Source organism: Typopeltis vanoorti, chromosome 14, assembly GCF_054136105.1.
Source record: "Typopeltis vanoorti isolate ZY-2024b chromosome 14, IOZ_Tvanoo_1.0, whole genome shotgun sequence".
Classification (NCBI taxonomy): domain Eukaryota; kingdom Metazoa; phylum Arthropoda; class Arachnida; order Uropygi; family Thelyphonidae; genus Typopeltis; species Typopeltis vanoorti.
The window spans coordinates 13,325,557-13,341,871 of NC_143562.1; the positions used below are offsets into that span (position 1 = coordinate 13,325,557).

The 16,315-nt window shown below is 35.5% G+C and overlaps 1 protein-coding gene across 10 annotated transcripts in view; it reads left to right on the forward strand.

Annotated features, from left to right (window-relative positions):
* LOC150099238 (uncharacterized) overlaps window positions 1–16,315 on the forward strand; it is an 825,097-nt gene that overhangs the window by 292,503 nt on the left and 516,279 nt on the right. For all 10 annotated transcript variants that reach the window (XM_090403353.1, XM_090403348.1, XM_090403355.1 and 7 more), the window contains 3 exons: window positions 3,093–3,191; window positions 13,976–14,020; window positions 15,914–15,949. In XM_090403353.1, coding sequence (XP_090259479.1) covers window positions 3,093–3,191; window positions 13,976–14,020; window positions 15,914–15,949 — 180 coding nt within the window. The remainder of the gene's footprint in view (window positions 1–3,092; window positions 3,192–13,975; window positions 14,021–15,913; window positions 15,950–16,315) is intronic.

Consider the following 16,315-nt stretch of genomic DNA (forward strand, 5'->3'; position numbering starts at 1 on the left):
TGTCTTCCTCTTTTTCAGAAGAAAACACATCTCGTTGAGTTTCTTAGTGTTCTTCATTCAAGAGTTCTTGGAGTTCTTCTGTCGTCAGATCATTTTCATGTTCCATTATGAGCTCTTCAATATCATCTTCATTCACCTCCAATTCCAGATATCTCTAGCAGTTGTCACAATTTAATCCATAATTTCAGGGACATCATCTCCGTCTCCCTGAATGCAGGATGGATACAGCTTTCGCCAAGCAGAATTCAACTGTCGTTGAGTGACCTCTGACCACGCCTTTTGAATGAACCGGATAGCTTCAAGAATATCAAATTATTCAAAACGTTTTTAACATCATTGTTGAGGAGAACTGGCATGCTTCAAAACACTGACGAAACTGCACGCAAGTATACAATTTCTTGAAACCCGCAATACCTCCTGATCGATTGACTGAATCAACGAAGTGGTATTTGGAGGCAGACACTGAACTGTCAGCCAGGGAAAGTCTTCCAGCAAGTTATCTTCAAGGTCTTTTGGGTGTCCTGGTGCATTGTCCAATAGCAACAGTGCTTTCAATGGCAATTCATTAGTCTGAAGGTAACCCTTGATGCTTGGGCACAAACTTTAAACAGCCATTCTTTGAAAAGAACCTGTGCGACCCCCATGCCCTTTCATTCGATCTCTACATCACTGGCAGTCTTTCTTTAATTATGGAATTTTTGTTGAATGCTCTAGGGTTCTCAGAATGATAGACAAAAAGCAGTTTAAACTTTATATCACCACTAGTGTTAGCTCCCAAAAGTAACGTCGACTGGTCTTTTATGGGTTTATGCCCAGGAATATTTTTCTCATCTTTCGTCATGCAGGTACGGTTCGGCATGCGCTTCCAAAATAGACCAGTTTCATCACAATTGAAAATTTGTTGTGGACAATATCCTTCTTTTTTAATGAATTCTTGAAATTTGAGACAAAACTTCTAAGCTTCTTCTTTATCTGCACTAGCAGACTCACCGTGCATTACCACATGTTTAATGCCAGATCTCCTAAACTTTGCAAACCATCCAGTGGTAGCCTTGAATTCTCTCTCCTCATGTGACGAATGTGGAGTTTGTTTCTTCAGTTCTTCAAAAAAAATTTCTCTAGACTTCTCTTGAATGATAGTCATACTAATTATATCTCTTTTCATTTCCCTTTCTTTTATCCAAACTAAAAGCAATCTCTCCACTTTTTCATGGATGGCACATCTTTGTTTCTCAGATGTGATTTTCATTACTTCTTTAGCTGCTTGAGTCTTCTTGATTATAACTTTCTTGGCTAAGATTGTGTCTACTGTAGACATGTTCAAGCCATACTGCCTAGCAACATCAGACATCTTCTGCCCACTCTCTACCTTGGCTATTATCTCTTGCTTGGTTTCTGTGGTGAGCACAGTTCTTGACACTCCACTCTTTTTAGGCCCCATAATATTATCAGTTTTTTTTTAAATAAAAAGTTCAGAAAAGCACTTAAAAAATTCAGAGAACAGAAATCAACTAGCACACAAAAAGGTTATGTATACAACTGTCAAATTCTCGTTCCAGAAACCATTCATAGATGGCAATAAAATGCAGTTCTACAAATCTTACACACAGCGTCGCTTCTTCTTGTGTTTGCTCTGTGAGGTGTTCGTTATCACAACATGTGTTTGTTGTCTGAACATAAAAATCTTTCGCGAAAGTGTTCTTTGTCCGATTTGTTCGCAGTCCTAACTATTCATTAACCGATCACCCACTGTACTAAAATTAAAAAATTAAACTTATTAGAGATAGTTGCTGGACAATTATGTCTTTTATTTTTTTCTTTATATATATATATATATATGTATGTATGTCTGTATTTATATTTGGCGTGATTACCATTTCTTTTAAGAATGTAGAAGAGAACTGATTTGACTATGCATATTTAATGTAAAAGGGCTTGCTATGTATTTTGATCTCAGTGGCATTTAATCTAGTTTCTGCTAAACTATTTGGATAATTCAGATAATATACTTTGCATATCTTTGATTTGATTTTTCTTATTTGTATTAATTTTTATTTCATTTCCATTTTATTTTGTAATACTTTTTTTTATTTCAGTGTTTATAATATTTTTATTTCAATTTTATTAATTTGTATTGCTTTTAATTTGTATTTTTGTATACAGTTTCACTGTAACTATTTTATGATGTTAGGACTGTATTTTGAAATTACTGATCTCTTTTAGTTCTTTATTTTGTATTATGTTCTGAAGGACAAAAAGTAAATATAATACATTTACGAACAGGAGCTTAGTTCTTAGGATTTTGCTTCAGGAGCCTAGCTTTTTTTTTTTGTTTTGTTTTAAGAGAAAGAACTCTTTTCCCTTGACTAAGTCTTATACTTCAATAAGTTTAGTTTAATCCTTTATCCAAGTATAAGCAAACAACATTTGAGCCTGAAATATCTTTAGGACTGGGGAAGCTCATGGTAAAGGTGGACTAAGCTCTCATCACTTGTTTTAGAGTATCTCCCATAATGCAAAGCACATCTCCTTGCTTACTTACATTAAGGGAAAGGCCACTACCCAGACCGGTTTCGACCTTTATTGCGGTCTCGTCAGTAAGAGCCAGACCCAGAGGTGATGATACTGAGGTGGAAGTAATGGAGAAGTCATATTTACCTATATGAGATGCCAAAAGATGTCTCACCTTATTATTAAATTACTCTGGATTTAGAGAAAGATGTTGGAAGGTTTTTTCCCCCACTTGGTTAGACTATAATAAATTTACTTTTAATCCTTTCTAGGTCTGGCCCCCCACTGACGAGACCTTAATAAAGGTCGAAACCTGTCTGGGTAGTGGCCCTTCCCTTAATGCATAGCATTATACATGTCCGCAAGGGGATGTGCTTTGCATTATGGAGATACTACGACAAGTGATGAGAGCTTACTCCACCTTTACCACGAGTTGCCTCAGTCCTGAAGATACTTCAGCTGCAAACTTTGTTTGCTTATACTTGGATAAAGGATTAAACTAAATTTATTATAGTCTAACCAAGTGGGGGGGGGGACTTCCAAAACGTAAATCTTATACTTATTGAGTTTATTTTTTTAAGGGTGAAGCAGGAGATTCTGGTCCACCTGGACCACCAGGACCTCCTGGTCCAACTGGATTACCTGGATTTGATGGTCGAGTCGGGCTTCCAGGAGAACCGGTATGTTTGTTTTCTATTTTTTTAAAATAAATAAATAAATGTGTGTGTGTGTGTGTGTGTGTGTGTTAAAAATACATGCATACATAAAGTTTCTACCAAGGAATACCAGTATTTTAATTGCACATACTTAAAAGTATGTAAAATTAAGCATTAACAAATATTGTGAATGATATCTTAAGGCTTTTAATTTTTTAATTTTATTTTGAGTGAACAAGCTCATTTTGAGCTACCTTTTTGACTTGGCACGCTCAACTGTTGCCATCTATAGGTTAGCATTTTTTTGTATGTATAACATGCATCCCAACCTTGCCTATTAAATTTAATGACCTTGCATTTTGTGATATTAAACTGATAGCTCCACTCACTTGCTCACTCACATTTCTGGTTGAATATCATCTATTCCGCTTGTTTCCACATTTCAGGTTTTTGATAGCTTTTTTTTTTTCCTACCAGTAATACTGATATATACTCTTGATTTCATTCCACAGCTGTTTTGGCATGGCTTGTTTCATTTAACAGTCTTTCAGAGTAATTGCCAGCCTGGTTGGCCGAGTGGTTAGCATATCTGCTCTCCAGCCAAAAGGCTGTGGGTTCGAATCATACCGTGGGCATGGATGTTTGTGATTGTCTGTGAAAATGGTGGTGATCGGCGGTAGATGGTGCTGGTGTAGATGATGAAGTTAGTTGCGGTTAGTAGAGTGGTGGAGATGGAGAGCTGTAGAGTAGGTGTCCTCCCTCGATGAGTCTTTGAACTCCCTGGAGGTGTTATGTAATAATAATAATAATAATAATAATAATAATTACTCCAGGCATCTAGAATATCTTTATCTTCAGTTTTCATGTCACTTTTATTATTTCAGATTCCTTTTGCAGTACTTTTTCCTCTAGTTCTAAGCTTTTTTTCTAAATAGCCTCAGATTTTGCCATTTTCTGAGTTGGTTTAGATCAGGGGTGTCAAACTAGCGGCCCATGGGTCGCATGCAGTTTGCAAAGCAATTTCTTGCAGCCTGCAATGCCTCGAGGAAAGATTTTAAAAAAGATGGTTGCTTTTTATAATAAAACAGAAATACCATATTTACTCGAATATAACTCACCCTCATGTATGACTCGCACCCCTGGTTTTACTTTATGAAAAAAGAAATGAAAAAGTTTCACATATACATTGTACATGGAAAAAAAGTTTAAACACTTTAATGTCGGGGTGATAACTTGCACCCCCCCCGTAAACAACATGTCCTCCCCATCTGCCACTATACTGCAGATGCAAGTAAAACAAGTACTTTTATTGTCACAGAATAAAGTACAGAGACATTCGCTTTGCTGTCTGTGCAATATATTTCTCAACAAATAGCGCAATTAGAGACAACCTGGATAAAAATGATACTAACTAATGAATTGCATGTCCCCTCCCACATTAGCCATGCTGTTTGGACTCAAGCAAAACCATATGTTGCACTGGCAAACACAGTATCTAAAAATCTAATTAAAAACTATTGTTTTTAGTTAGATGTGTGAGACCGCCTGCCAGCTCAAACGCAAAGCAGCAATAAAATTGTAAACATGTTAAAACTAAGACATATATAGTGAATGTTGTTATGACAGTTTCAGGTATTATGGAATTCGGTTGAAGAGAATTAGCATTTCAACTCAGAAATTGTTGGCTTGCCCTTCTCTTTTGGTCTCACAATCTTTTGTTAATACTGCACCAATCATATGCATGTCTTCATAGCTGCTCTATCTCTACTGGCCTACCATTGCTGTCTATTTCAAACTCTGCTTTTACTTCTCATTAGTCATTCGTGGTTGTTCATTATGTATCTCAAGTCTTGTAAATAACTTGTAATTTTTACTTGCAATAATGGGAAAGAAGATGACATTATATTTGGGTAGATGACTTTGACAGTGCACACAAGGAAACCGCTCTCGAGGCCAGAAGTAGCGATAGCGAATAGGAGATTCTTAGTAAGTCATCCCCATTTTCAGTTTTTTCCTGAAAACTTTAGTTTCCAAAAATCCCTGCATATATCTTGCACCATGATTTTTTAGCTTTAATTTTAGAAAAAAAGTGCAAGTTATATTCAAGTAAATACGGTATCGACTTCTCCCTTCAACTTTTTCATATTTTCTACATTTCAAACTGTAGGAAATTTCTTTCACACTTCCCAAATTTTTACTCTTGCACTTTCTCTCTTTACATTCTAATTGTATCACATTTATTGTTGATCTTGCATCAGCGAAAAACTAATTTTGTCATGCACTCAAGAACACCTCAAATCATAGAATTGCTATACAATATTGTGTCTTTGCTTTCCCTCTTCCATGTTCTCCTTTCTTTTCCTCTCAACTCTTTTTTGTTTCTCTTTTTTTTGCTGTATAGTCACCAGATATTTCTTTAGTTATTCAAATTCATACTTTGCCCTGCAAAAGATTCTGTATGATTGTACTGTTATTCTCATCATTGTGACCTCCATTATCCTCATCCATTACTCTTTCATGTTATACCTTTTTTCTCCTGACTCATACTCTTATCTTTTGTATTTTGTTCTCCTTCATTTACTATTGCAATTGCATTCCTTTCCATGTTTGTTCTAACCCTCATATTTTTGTACTTTTTCTAACAAACATTCACTACGTTGCTGTTTCACATTTGACATGACTTACACTTCCTGCATTTTTTTTTGAAACACTTGCACCACTTATCATCACTCTTGCTTTCTATCCACAAAACCTGTCCTCTTTGATAATACATTGAATACATTGCATGTGTGCATGCACGCACGCACACACACAATCTCAGGTTTCTTATATTAAATTCTCTGAACAGTTAATATAATAATTAAGCTTCAAAAATAACTTGAATGCTGCACACTTACAACTATCCTAAAACTAAATCTAATATAAATTACAGTATTGCTAATTATAAAACAAAATATATATTTCCATTTTCCTTTCTTTACATGCAACTCCATTCCTATAATATTTTTCCTTGTATTCCCTTGATATATGGGGAGGAGACGGAAAAAAAAATTATCACTTGTAAAATTTATCTTAACAGCAAAAGCTAAGGGCATGAAATCTAGTATATAGGTTTTATTTTTATTTTTATTATTATATTTTCTTTACCTCCATGGAGTCATAAGAAGGTGATCGAACTCAAGCATCAAACTATAGGCCTATCTGTGTATCAGGTGTTGTAGTTAAGTTGTTGGAGAAGCTTGTGAGAACTAGGATCCAGAGTTGGGTTGACAACAATGGTATTTTCTTTGATGGACAGCATGGATTTGCTAAAGGGAGGTCATGTTTTAATAATCTACTTACTTATTACAATAAAGTGACTGCTTCCTTGGACAGAGAAGAAGGATACACAGTAATATACTTGGATTTCGCAAAGGCTTTTGATAGAGTACCTCATTATAAGTTGACAGTCAAACTAGAGCAGATAGGGGTTGGATATTAGATTAGTGCATTGGATTGGAGACTTGCTATCTGATAGATATCAACAAGTTGTGTATGGGGGTGTGATATCCAGGAAGAGGAAAGTCACTAGTGGAGTACCTCAGGGGTCTGTTTTAGGGCCATTGCTGTTTAACTTGTATATTAATGATATTGACAAAGATTTGGATGGAGATATCCAGTTGTTTACAGATGATGCAAAGTTGGGATGAACCATAAAGTGTGGTGAAGATGTTGTGGCCTTATAAGAAGACTTGAATAAATTGAGTGATTGGGCACTTAAATGGGGATGTGAGTTCAATGTTGCAAAATGTAAGGTTTTAAAATTTGGAAAACAAAGATGGGATGCAGAATTTATGCTTGGTGAGAATATATTGTTGGAGGTAGAGGAAATAAGAGATCTGGGAGTGATAGTGGATAAGATCTAAAATTTAGGGGACACATTGCCAAAATTGTGAAGACAACACAAAGGCTTCTGGGAATGATGCGGAGGACACTGATGTGTAGAAGTAGGGAGATTCTTGTTCCATTGTATAAGGCTTTGATTAGGCCACCCATGGACTTCTGAAAACCCAGTGCCCAGATTTGGTCACTGGGTTTTCAGAAGGATGAAGAGATGTTGGAAAGGGTCCAAAGGCGACTGACTAAGGTAGTTTCTAACCTCTGGAATGTCGAGTATGAGGAAAGATTGAGAAGATGCAATTTGCAGAGTCTGGTGGACAGGAGGAAGTGGGGAGATATGATAGAGACCTACAAGTTGGTAAGGGGTTGTTATAGGATCAATGATGGAGAAGTTCTACAGAGAATTGTGGGAGATCAGGGGAGAACCAACAGTCATCCCTGGAAACTATATAAAGAGGGTGTGAGTAGGGGAGTGAGGGGCAGGATTTTTTTTCATGCAGAGTTGTGAATGATTGGAATGCCTTGTCTGAGAGTGTGGTGTCTGCAAGGAGTTTGAGTGTGTTTAAAACATGGTATGATGAGATGTGTGTGTGTGATAAAAGGACCTCCCAGATGAATCTTTGACTCCATGAGGTCTTGGGATAATAATAATAATAATGATAATAAGACTCATTGTGGACTGTTAACACTAGCCAATACAAAGTCTGTCATTCATCCATCATTTGTACTTTAACACCACCCTCTCAGTCAATGTATTCCATGCTCCTACCACTCTCCATGCAAAAACTCACTTACCCTTTTATTCACTACTCTCTTTTGTAACTTCCAGGAATGGCCTATTGCCCTTTTTCTTTTCCCTTATTTTACCATGTGAAAAATCTCCTCCATGTTAATATGATAATAACCCTTCAACAGCTTAACTGTTTCAATCATATCCCCCTTGTCTTCTATTTTGTCTTTCATTCACCAATCTATTCAGTATCTGCATGCCTTTAGTCTATCCTCTTAATCACTATTGTACAGTCCTGATGTCATTTTTGTGATCTGTCTTGGCACCCTTACCAAGGTTATTTCATCCCCTTCAAATCCTGGTGACCAGATCTGAGCATAGAAATTCAGATGCAGTCTGATCAAAGCATTATACAATGGGACCACCAAACTATCCCTCATGGTCAGTGTTTTCAATATTGTACCAGTTCTCTCACCCCAAGATCCCTTGCTTCATCCACTTTTTCCAGTTTAACTTCACCAAATGAGTATGAAGCATCTCATCTGTGGATCCCAAATTTTAAAATTGTAAATTTAGTTGCATTAAACTGATATCCCCATTCATTTTCTCACCATTCCAGTTTTTTCAAACCCTCATTCATTTGTCCAACTTTACAGTTTATTCAAATCGTCTTGAAGAACCAGAACATTAGCACTATTATTAATAACCAAACAAAGCATCACATCATCTGTAAACAACTGAGCACCTCCTTGTAGTCCTCTGACAATATTCATTGACATAAAGATTGAACAGTAATGGACACTATCTCTTTATTCTAGTCCACATTTCATTATTAAAATAATCCACTGGCAATCATCCATCTCCTCTTATTCCTTAAAACAATTTGCCTGTGCATTTCTTTGTCATCACCTTTCACATTTCCAGAATTACAACAACATTCTACTAGTATCCTATATACTTTTATACCCTCTAAACTATTTCATTCCTGTACCTGTAGTTGCGCTTGGACAAATGAACTTACTGTAAATATGAAACAAATTATTCTCTTTCTTTTTTATACTCTTGGCATTATAAAAAAGCATTATAACCAATTTTCTGAGTTTTGGCCTTTGTACAATTTTTGTAAGTATGAATTAATAGAAATATGTTTAGCTTTTTATTGCACAAATATAAATAACATCACTAAGGACTCGTAGAACAGACCATCCAGATAACAACTTCACTGGTTATTCATTATTGTCTGTCTACTTATTAAGCTCCAGTGCTGAATGCAAACATGAATGATACTGACACACTGATCCTCCTGATGATTAAATATGGACATTGCCAAGGACTTTTCATATTTTTGAAATACAAAGAAATCTGAGATAGGACTGTAATATGTACTTCATCATTATCATCATTATCATCATCATCAAATTCCTGCCATGTACCCTCAAGGGGTGTACAGGATATGACAGTACTACATGAAAAAATTACATCATTACTAACTTCCTATCTACAATTTTCCTCTAAATCAGTCTGTTACTTGTCAAGACTCCAACATTATCAGATCTTATATTTCTATCGTCTAAGGCACTTTGTACAGTATCAATCCACCTATATCTTGGTCTTCCTCTGGGTCATTTTCCTGCCAACTTGGCAGAGAACACTTGTTTTGCTAATCTTTCCTCTCCCATTCTATTTAAGTGACCATACCACCTGAGATTAGCTCTGCTAACGCATTCCTGGATGCTGACAATGTCAAGTTCTTTCCTAATATCCTCGTTTTTAATATGATATTGCCATTGATGCCATCTGTTCATGCCACTAATCTTTCTCAGGACTCTCATATCTGCGGTCTCTAGTCTTTGGTCAAGTGTTTTACTTCTGACCCAGCTCTCAGATCCATAAGTTAAAACTGGTTTGAACACTGTCTTGTATACAGCTAATTTAGTGTTCTGACTAATTTCTCTCTTATTCCATATGAATTTATTCAATTGACTTCCCACCATACCAGCTTTGCTGATTCTGTTGTCTATTTCTATATTTAATTTACCATCTTCAGTAAAAATCGTGCCTAAGTAGCTGAAATGTTGTACTTGTTCCACAGGTTCTCCATTCACAACACAGTTGACATTTTCAGTGATTCTGCCTATTTTCATTGTCTTTGTCTTTTTATTGCTGACCTTCATACCATATCTATTACAACAGCTATTCAATTTAGTCAGAGAATCTTGCAGACTTGTAGCGGATTTATTTAGAAGTATAACATCATCCGCATAAAGCAAAGAGCTGACATTAACATTTCCAATTTTGATATCAGGTTTAATACCACATTCCTTCATAATGTGATCCATATAGATAATGAATAACAGAGGGGATAATGTACATCCTTGTCTCACACCAGATTTAACATTAAACCATCTTCCTGTACTTCCTTCAATTCTAACTGCTGACTTACAACTCAAATAAAGACTAAGTATCGCTTGATATAATGCCCCATCGACACCATATAACTGCAGCGTATTGAATAGCTTCTCTCTTGGCACCTTGTCATATGCCTTTTCCAAATCGACAAAACTTAAATACAGATCTTTGTTATATTCCCATGCTTTCTCGACTATTTGTCGTAAAGTGAAGATCTGATCCTGACAGCCTCTATTTGGCCTGAATCCAGCTTGTTCTTCACCAAGCTTTTCTTCCACAATTCTTCTCAACCGTTTCTCAAGTATACTTGCATAGATCTTGCCAGGAACACTCAGTAGGGAAATACCTCTGTAATTCTCACATTCAGTTTTATTTCCCTTTTTATATATGGGTGCTATGAGAGCTCTACTCCAATCATCGGGAATTCGTCCCTCTGTCCAGGCTTTCTGAACTATGCAGTGCAGCCACTGTAAGACTTTTATACTACCATACTTCAGCATTTCTGGTCGAATATCATCTACTCCTGCTGCCTTTCCACATTTCAAGCCTTTGATGGCTTTTTCTACTTCAAGTATGGATATGTATTCCTGACTGCATGCCAGGTGTGTTTTTTACCACTATGCTGTCATCACTGCTTGTTTCATTTAGCAGTTTTTCAAAGTAATTACTCCATACTTCAAGGATATCTTTTTCTCCTGTTTTCATGTCACCTTTATCATCTCTAACGCCTTTTACAGCACTCTTTCCTCCATTCCTAAGCATCTTCAACAACCTCCAGAACATTTTGCCACCTTCTTGATATTTATTTTCTATATTCTTGCCAAAGTCCTCCCATGACTTTTGTTTAGCCAGTTTTACACAGTGTTTAGCTTTCTTACATTTGTGTCTGTATTCTCTAAGAGCACAAGCTGACTTGTTTGCCAGGAACTTTTGATATGCTTTCTTCTTTTCCTTCACTGCCTCTTTAACTTCCTGTGTCCACCAGGGAGTTCTGATTTTTTTATCCTTGCACACAACCTCACCACATGCCTCTCTGGCAGAATCAATCAATGTTTTCTTCAGAGTTTGCCACTGAATCTCCAAGGTTTGATTCCTGTTCTCATACGGAGGTAGCAGGGTTTTTTCTCCCGGAAACTCGGGTTTTTCATCCTGCATACATACAAATCGGCCCTTCAGAACACACGCAATTTACAGACAAAAAAAATTACTAGTTGTGGTGGTGTTGGAGGTGGGTGGTAGATGGCGTTGATTCGTAGTAGAGGTAAGGTGTAGAGACAGTTGAAGATGTCCTCCCGCTATGAGTCTTCGGACTCCTTGGAGGTATCAGGAATAATAATAATAATAATAATAATTTTCTTTTCAATAATCTTTCTGTATTTTAGTCTACAGTTCACATCTGAGAGCTGCTCAACTTTTATTCGCTTTAAAACTTTCTTACGTGTTATTCTTTTCAATATGAAATTCAATTTTATCCTGCTCAAGACTAAATAGTGATCACTTCCAATTTCAAATCTCCTGTACACTGTGGTGTCTTGCACCAGGGAGAAAACATCACTATCAACAATAACATAGTCAATGAGACTTTTCTTATTCCTAGCCTCTTCTCTCCATGTGAATTTGTGCACATTTTTATGTTGGAACATGGTGTTAGTAATAACCAGTCCATGTCCTGAGCAGAAATCCAACAGATATTTGCCATTATTATTAGCTTTGCTCTTTTCTCCAAATTTTCCCAAAATATTTTTGTATGTCTCACAATCATTTCCTACTCTGCTATTTAGATCCCCAACAAGGACCAACTTTTCATTTTTCATTGTGTCAGTTGCTTTTTCTAAAGCCTCAAAAAATTCCTCCACTTCTACCTTAGTAGAACCTTCTGTGGGACCATAGGCACAAATAAGTCTCATTGTCCAGTTCCCCGTTCTCATATTTGCCCACATTACTCTACTTGAGACTGACTGCCATTCAAGAAGATTAGCCTCGTATTTTGTGTTGAATACTATGGCTACTCCTTCTTTTCTTTGATTGTCATTGCCTGAATATAACATTTTGTATTTATTGCTCAGAAAGATCTCACCAGTTTTGGTCTTTTTTGTTTCAGTCACCCCTATTATGTCGATCTGGTACTTATCTAATTCCTCAGCTAGCTCCATTTCTTTGCCATTCAGGCTTCTTACGTTGATAGTACCGATCTTTAACTCTGGTGATGTTGAGTTGGGGTTTGTTTTCAGATTTGTTCCAGTTGCTAACTTTTCGCTGTTCGCCCTGGTTCCCTGGCGAAAACAACGGGGGCCTTGTTTAACCGGGCGACGCCCCAGCTGGCATGAAATTTTGTTATGTTGTACCATCATTTTTTTATTTTGGTTTAACCAATAAGAATACAATTTGGTCGGTTAAATCCCAAATTGCCAGTCCATCCTCGTTCGTTCATTATCCAAGTAGATACCCAACAGGGTGCACCACGAGAAGGTCATGATTGGACATTAGGTCAGAAGCCCTGGTTCAGGGCTTCTGAAGTCAGAAGCTCAGAATGCGGTTCTCCGCATTCCTTTAAAGGCTATGTGGAGGTCTCCTCTCAGTTATACAGCTTTGACCCTTAAGCACCCCGTAATATGTACTTTATTATTTAAAATTATGAATAAGAACTTGGGCTTATTGACAGGTCATGAAAGACATCCCTAGGCCAATCCTAGGATGGCATGCCACCTGCAGTTCAGCAGTTAGATGATGCTGATTTAGATATGATTTAAAACAAAGTAATTTAAAATTACATTTTTAGGAACTATTTAGTAGATTTTCAATTTCTTTGAAAGTGGAAAGTTTCAAATGTGTCAAATTGGAGCATAGTTTGTGTGCCAATGATTAAAATAATGGTGCCTGGTCAGATGTGGCCCAACAGTTTTATTTTAGCCTATGAGAATATATTAAGAGATTAGTTTACAAAAAAAACATCTATATTGTGCGGTCACACTAAAGGTTATGAATTGCATGTTTACACATCTTCTACAGCTGAAATGTGTATTACTTCTGTTTTGATTTCTGATTACTATATCAACATATGTTTGCAAACAAGCTTTTTCCTCCCATGAATTTAACTCATCTAACAGTAAAAGTAGGATTTTCATGATTTTCTTTGCTTTTTTTTTTATTATTAATAACAAGAGTTTATTATTAATAAACTGACAAAACTAAGTAGTGATACCTTTGTAACCTCAGTATTAAAAAAAAATGTGAATATTCATTTCTAAACAACTCATTGATAGTAAGTATTCTTTGTATTACAATAGTTGTAAGTATAGTTACTGTAGTTAATTCTAACATTTTTAATAAAATTTTTAATGAAGCCCAAAAAAAATTTTTTTTTTATATATGTGAGCATTTTATTTCCATTTTTTTTCTTCAGATGGCATAGTCCATCCTTACCAGATCTTGGATATGGATGATCCTGCCTATAATAATTTATTATTATTGTTATTATTATTATGTGATCCCTCCAGGGAGTCCAAAGACTCATCGAGGGAGGGCACCTACTCTACAGCTCTCTGTCTCAACCACTAAATTCATCAATTACAATGAACCACAACTACCATCATTTACTCCAACGCCATCTACCACCCACCACCACTAGTTTTGAAATCATAACCTTTAAAGTTGCATTTTGTATTTCTTCTCTATCTTAAATAAGCAGATATTTTATATTCATATTATGTATATTTCTGTTAAACATCTTAAGACATATATAATTTTTATTTTTATTTTTTATTTTTTTTCTATATCTTAATCGATGAAGGGTCCTCCAGGAGAAACCGGACCCCCAGGACCTGCTGGACCAGTGGTAAGTAAGGATTTCATTTCACAGAGTTGAAATTGTTAAGGGCACAAAAATTATTTTGAATATCATCATCAACAGCATTACTCTCAACAGATATACTGCACATTATGCTTCATCATAATTAATATTTTTGATGAGTACTATCCTATCAACAACTTCCTTCCAAATTGGATTATTACTCTGTTAACGAAGATTTAGCCAGGATCAAAGCAGGATGATTCTGTCTTTTAGAATGGCAAATTAAAAAACTAAAATTTTTCCCTTCTGCAGCACATTAAGATTATTTGTTACAATTATGCCAAAACATATGTTTTCCTAAGTATTGTTCATTATTCGCTTTAAAAAAAGTATCTTATATAATGAATATAAACAGCCAAAATTGAAGCACTTGCAACAATAATTCATTAGCATTTTGAATGAACTTAATGCATATAATGTCTTGTAAAAATTGATTTTTGGTAGACCGAAGTATAAAGTGATCAATCAGGTTCCATTTGATATGTATGTCCAGAAAGGAAATTCCTCTTGACAATTCCTGATTCCTTTTCTAGTGTAAATTAATTTGTAGGTGTAAACTGTTGATTTTTTAAAGCAATGAATGGTGTCTGGCTCTGTGTGTGCTTCCAAATTGCAAGAACATCTAATTTCTATAAAATAATCAACAATTCAAATCCACAAATTAAATTTTGCTTTGCTTTCTTACTTTTTTTTTCTCTGTTCTTTCAGAGTACATGATAACTTACTTATCATATGCCTTACTTAGATATGCCTTCTTCTTTTCTACAACTGCTTCTTAACTTCTTGAGCCCATCATGGAGTTTTGATTCTTCTATCCATTTAACAACTTCACCACATGTCTCTCTGGCTGAAGTAATTAACATTTTCTTTGAAGTCTGCCACTGATTCACTGAGTCTCCAAAGATTGGTTCTTTTTTTCAAACTTTTTTTTTTTTTTAAATAATGTTTGTATATTTTAGTTTATAGTAAGTGGTTTTCCAATCCCCTGTACTCTCTCTTGTGTCCTGAATCTGTGAAATATTGCTGTCAACATAGCAATGACTTTTCTTATTTCTTTTGTCTCCATAAGAATTTGGGCATATCTTTATGTTGGAAGGTGGTGTCAGTAATTACTAGTATGTGTCCTCAACAGAAATCCAGTAGGTACTTACCATTATTATTATTTGTTCTTTTCTCCAACTTAATATTTCTCTCAACACAAAATATTTCTATATTTCTCTTTTCTGGTATTCATTTCCTACTTTGTTGATCTTCAACAAAGACCTACTTTTCCTTTATGTCAGCTACCCTCTTTGATGACTCAAAAAACTCCTCTAGTGAAACTTTCTGTGGTACCATTAGGCACAAATAAATCTCATTGTCTGTCATGTTGATGTTTGCCCACATTGATATTGCTTATCATTCAAGATTATCCTCATGTTCAGTGTTTAATACTGTAGTTATAGCTACTGTCTGGCCACAGATGATAGATCCCTCAACACTTCTGTGCTTGGCAGAAGAAGGCAAATCCATTCCGATAATAGGGTAATGGATGGGTTCTCGCAACTGTGGGCAGACTATACTCCTTCCTTTCTTGATGTTTATTATTGTCTGAATATAAATGCATCTTATTTGTTATTCAGAAGAATGTCACCTGTTTTTGTCTTCTTTATTTCATTAACATCAGTTATGCCAATGTGATACTTCTTTTCCATAAGATATCTCTTATGATGGTGCCTGTCTTGAATAGATAGGCTGATGATGACTTAGATATCGATGTGCTATATTTATAACCTCATATACTGTTCTGCATGATTTCTCAAATTTTTCTAAATTCTGTTGAAAACAAACAAAATTAAAAAAGCATTGTTAATTTTTTTCCCTTTTCCATTATTTTAGGGACCTATGGGAAAAGATGGTCTCCCAGGACCAAAGGTAAAATAGTTTCTTAATCAATTCTAAAGTATTATATATGTATTGTTTATTGTTGATTTGATTTAAGAATTTTTTAGAATATTCTTTTTTTATATGCAATTCTATGTGTCATCTGATGATTACTTCCTTATAAATTTTTCTCTTTTATTTTCCTTTTCAGTCATTGCTTATGTGCCTCTGGTGTTATCATTTTTTAAAACAATAAGTTTTTTTCTATTCCTTCACAATTTGTTGCCTTTGTCCTTTCAGTTATTATTATATAATATTTCTATTATTTTCTATTTCTGTTATTAAATGACACCTCCAGGGAGTCCAAGGACTCGTTGAGGGAGGGCACTGCTCTGCAACTCTCTCCATCTCCACCGC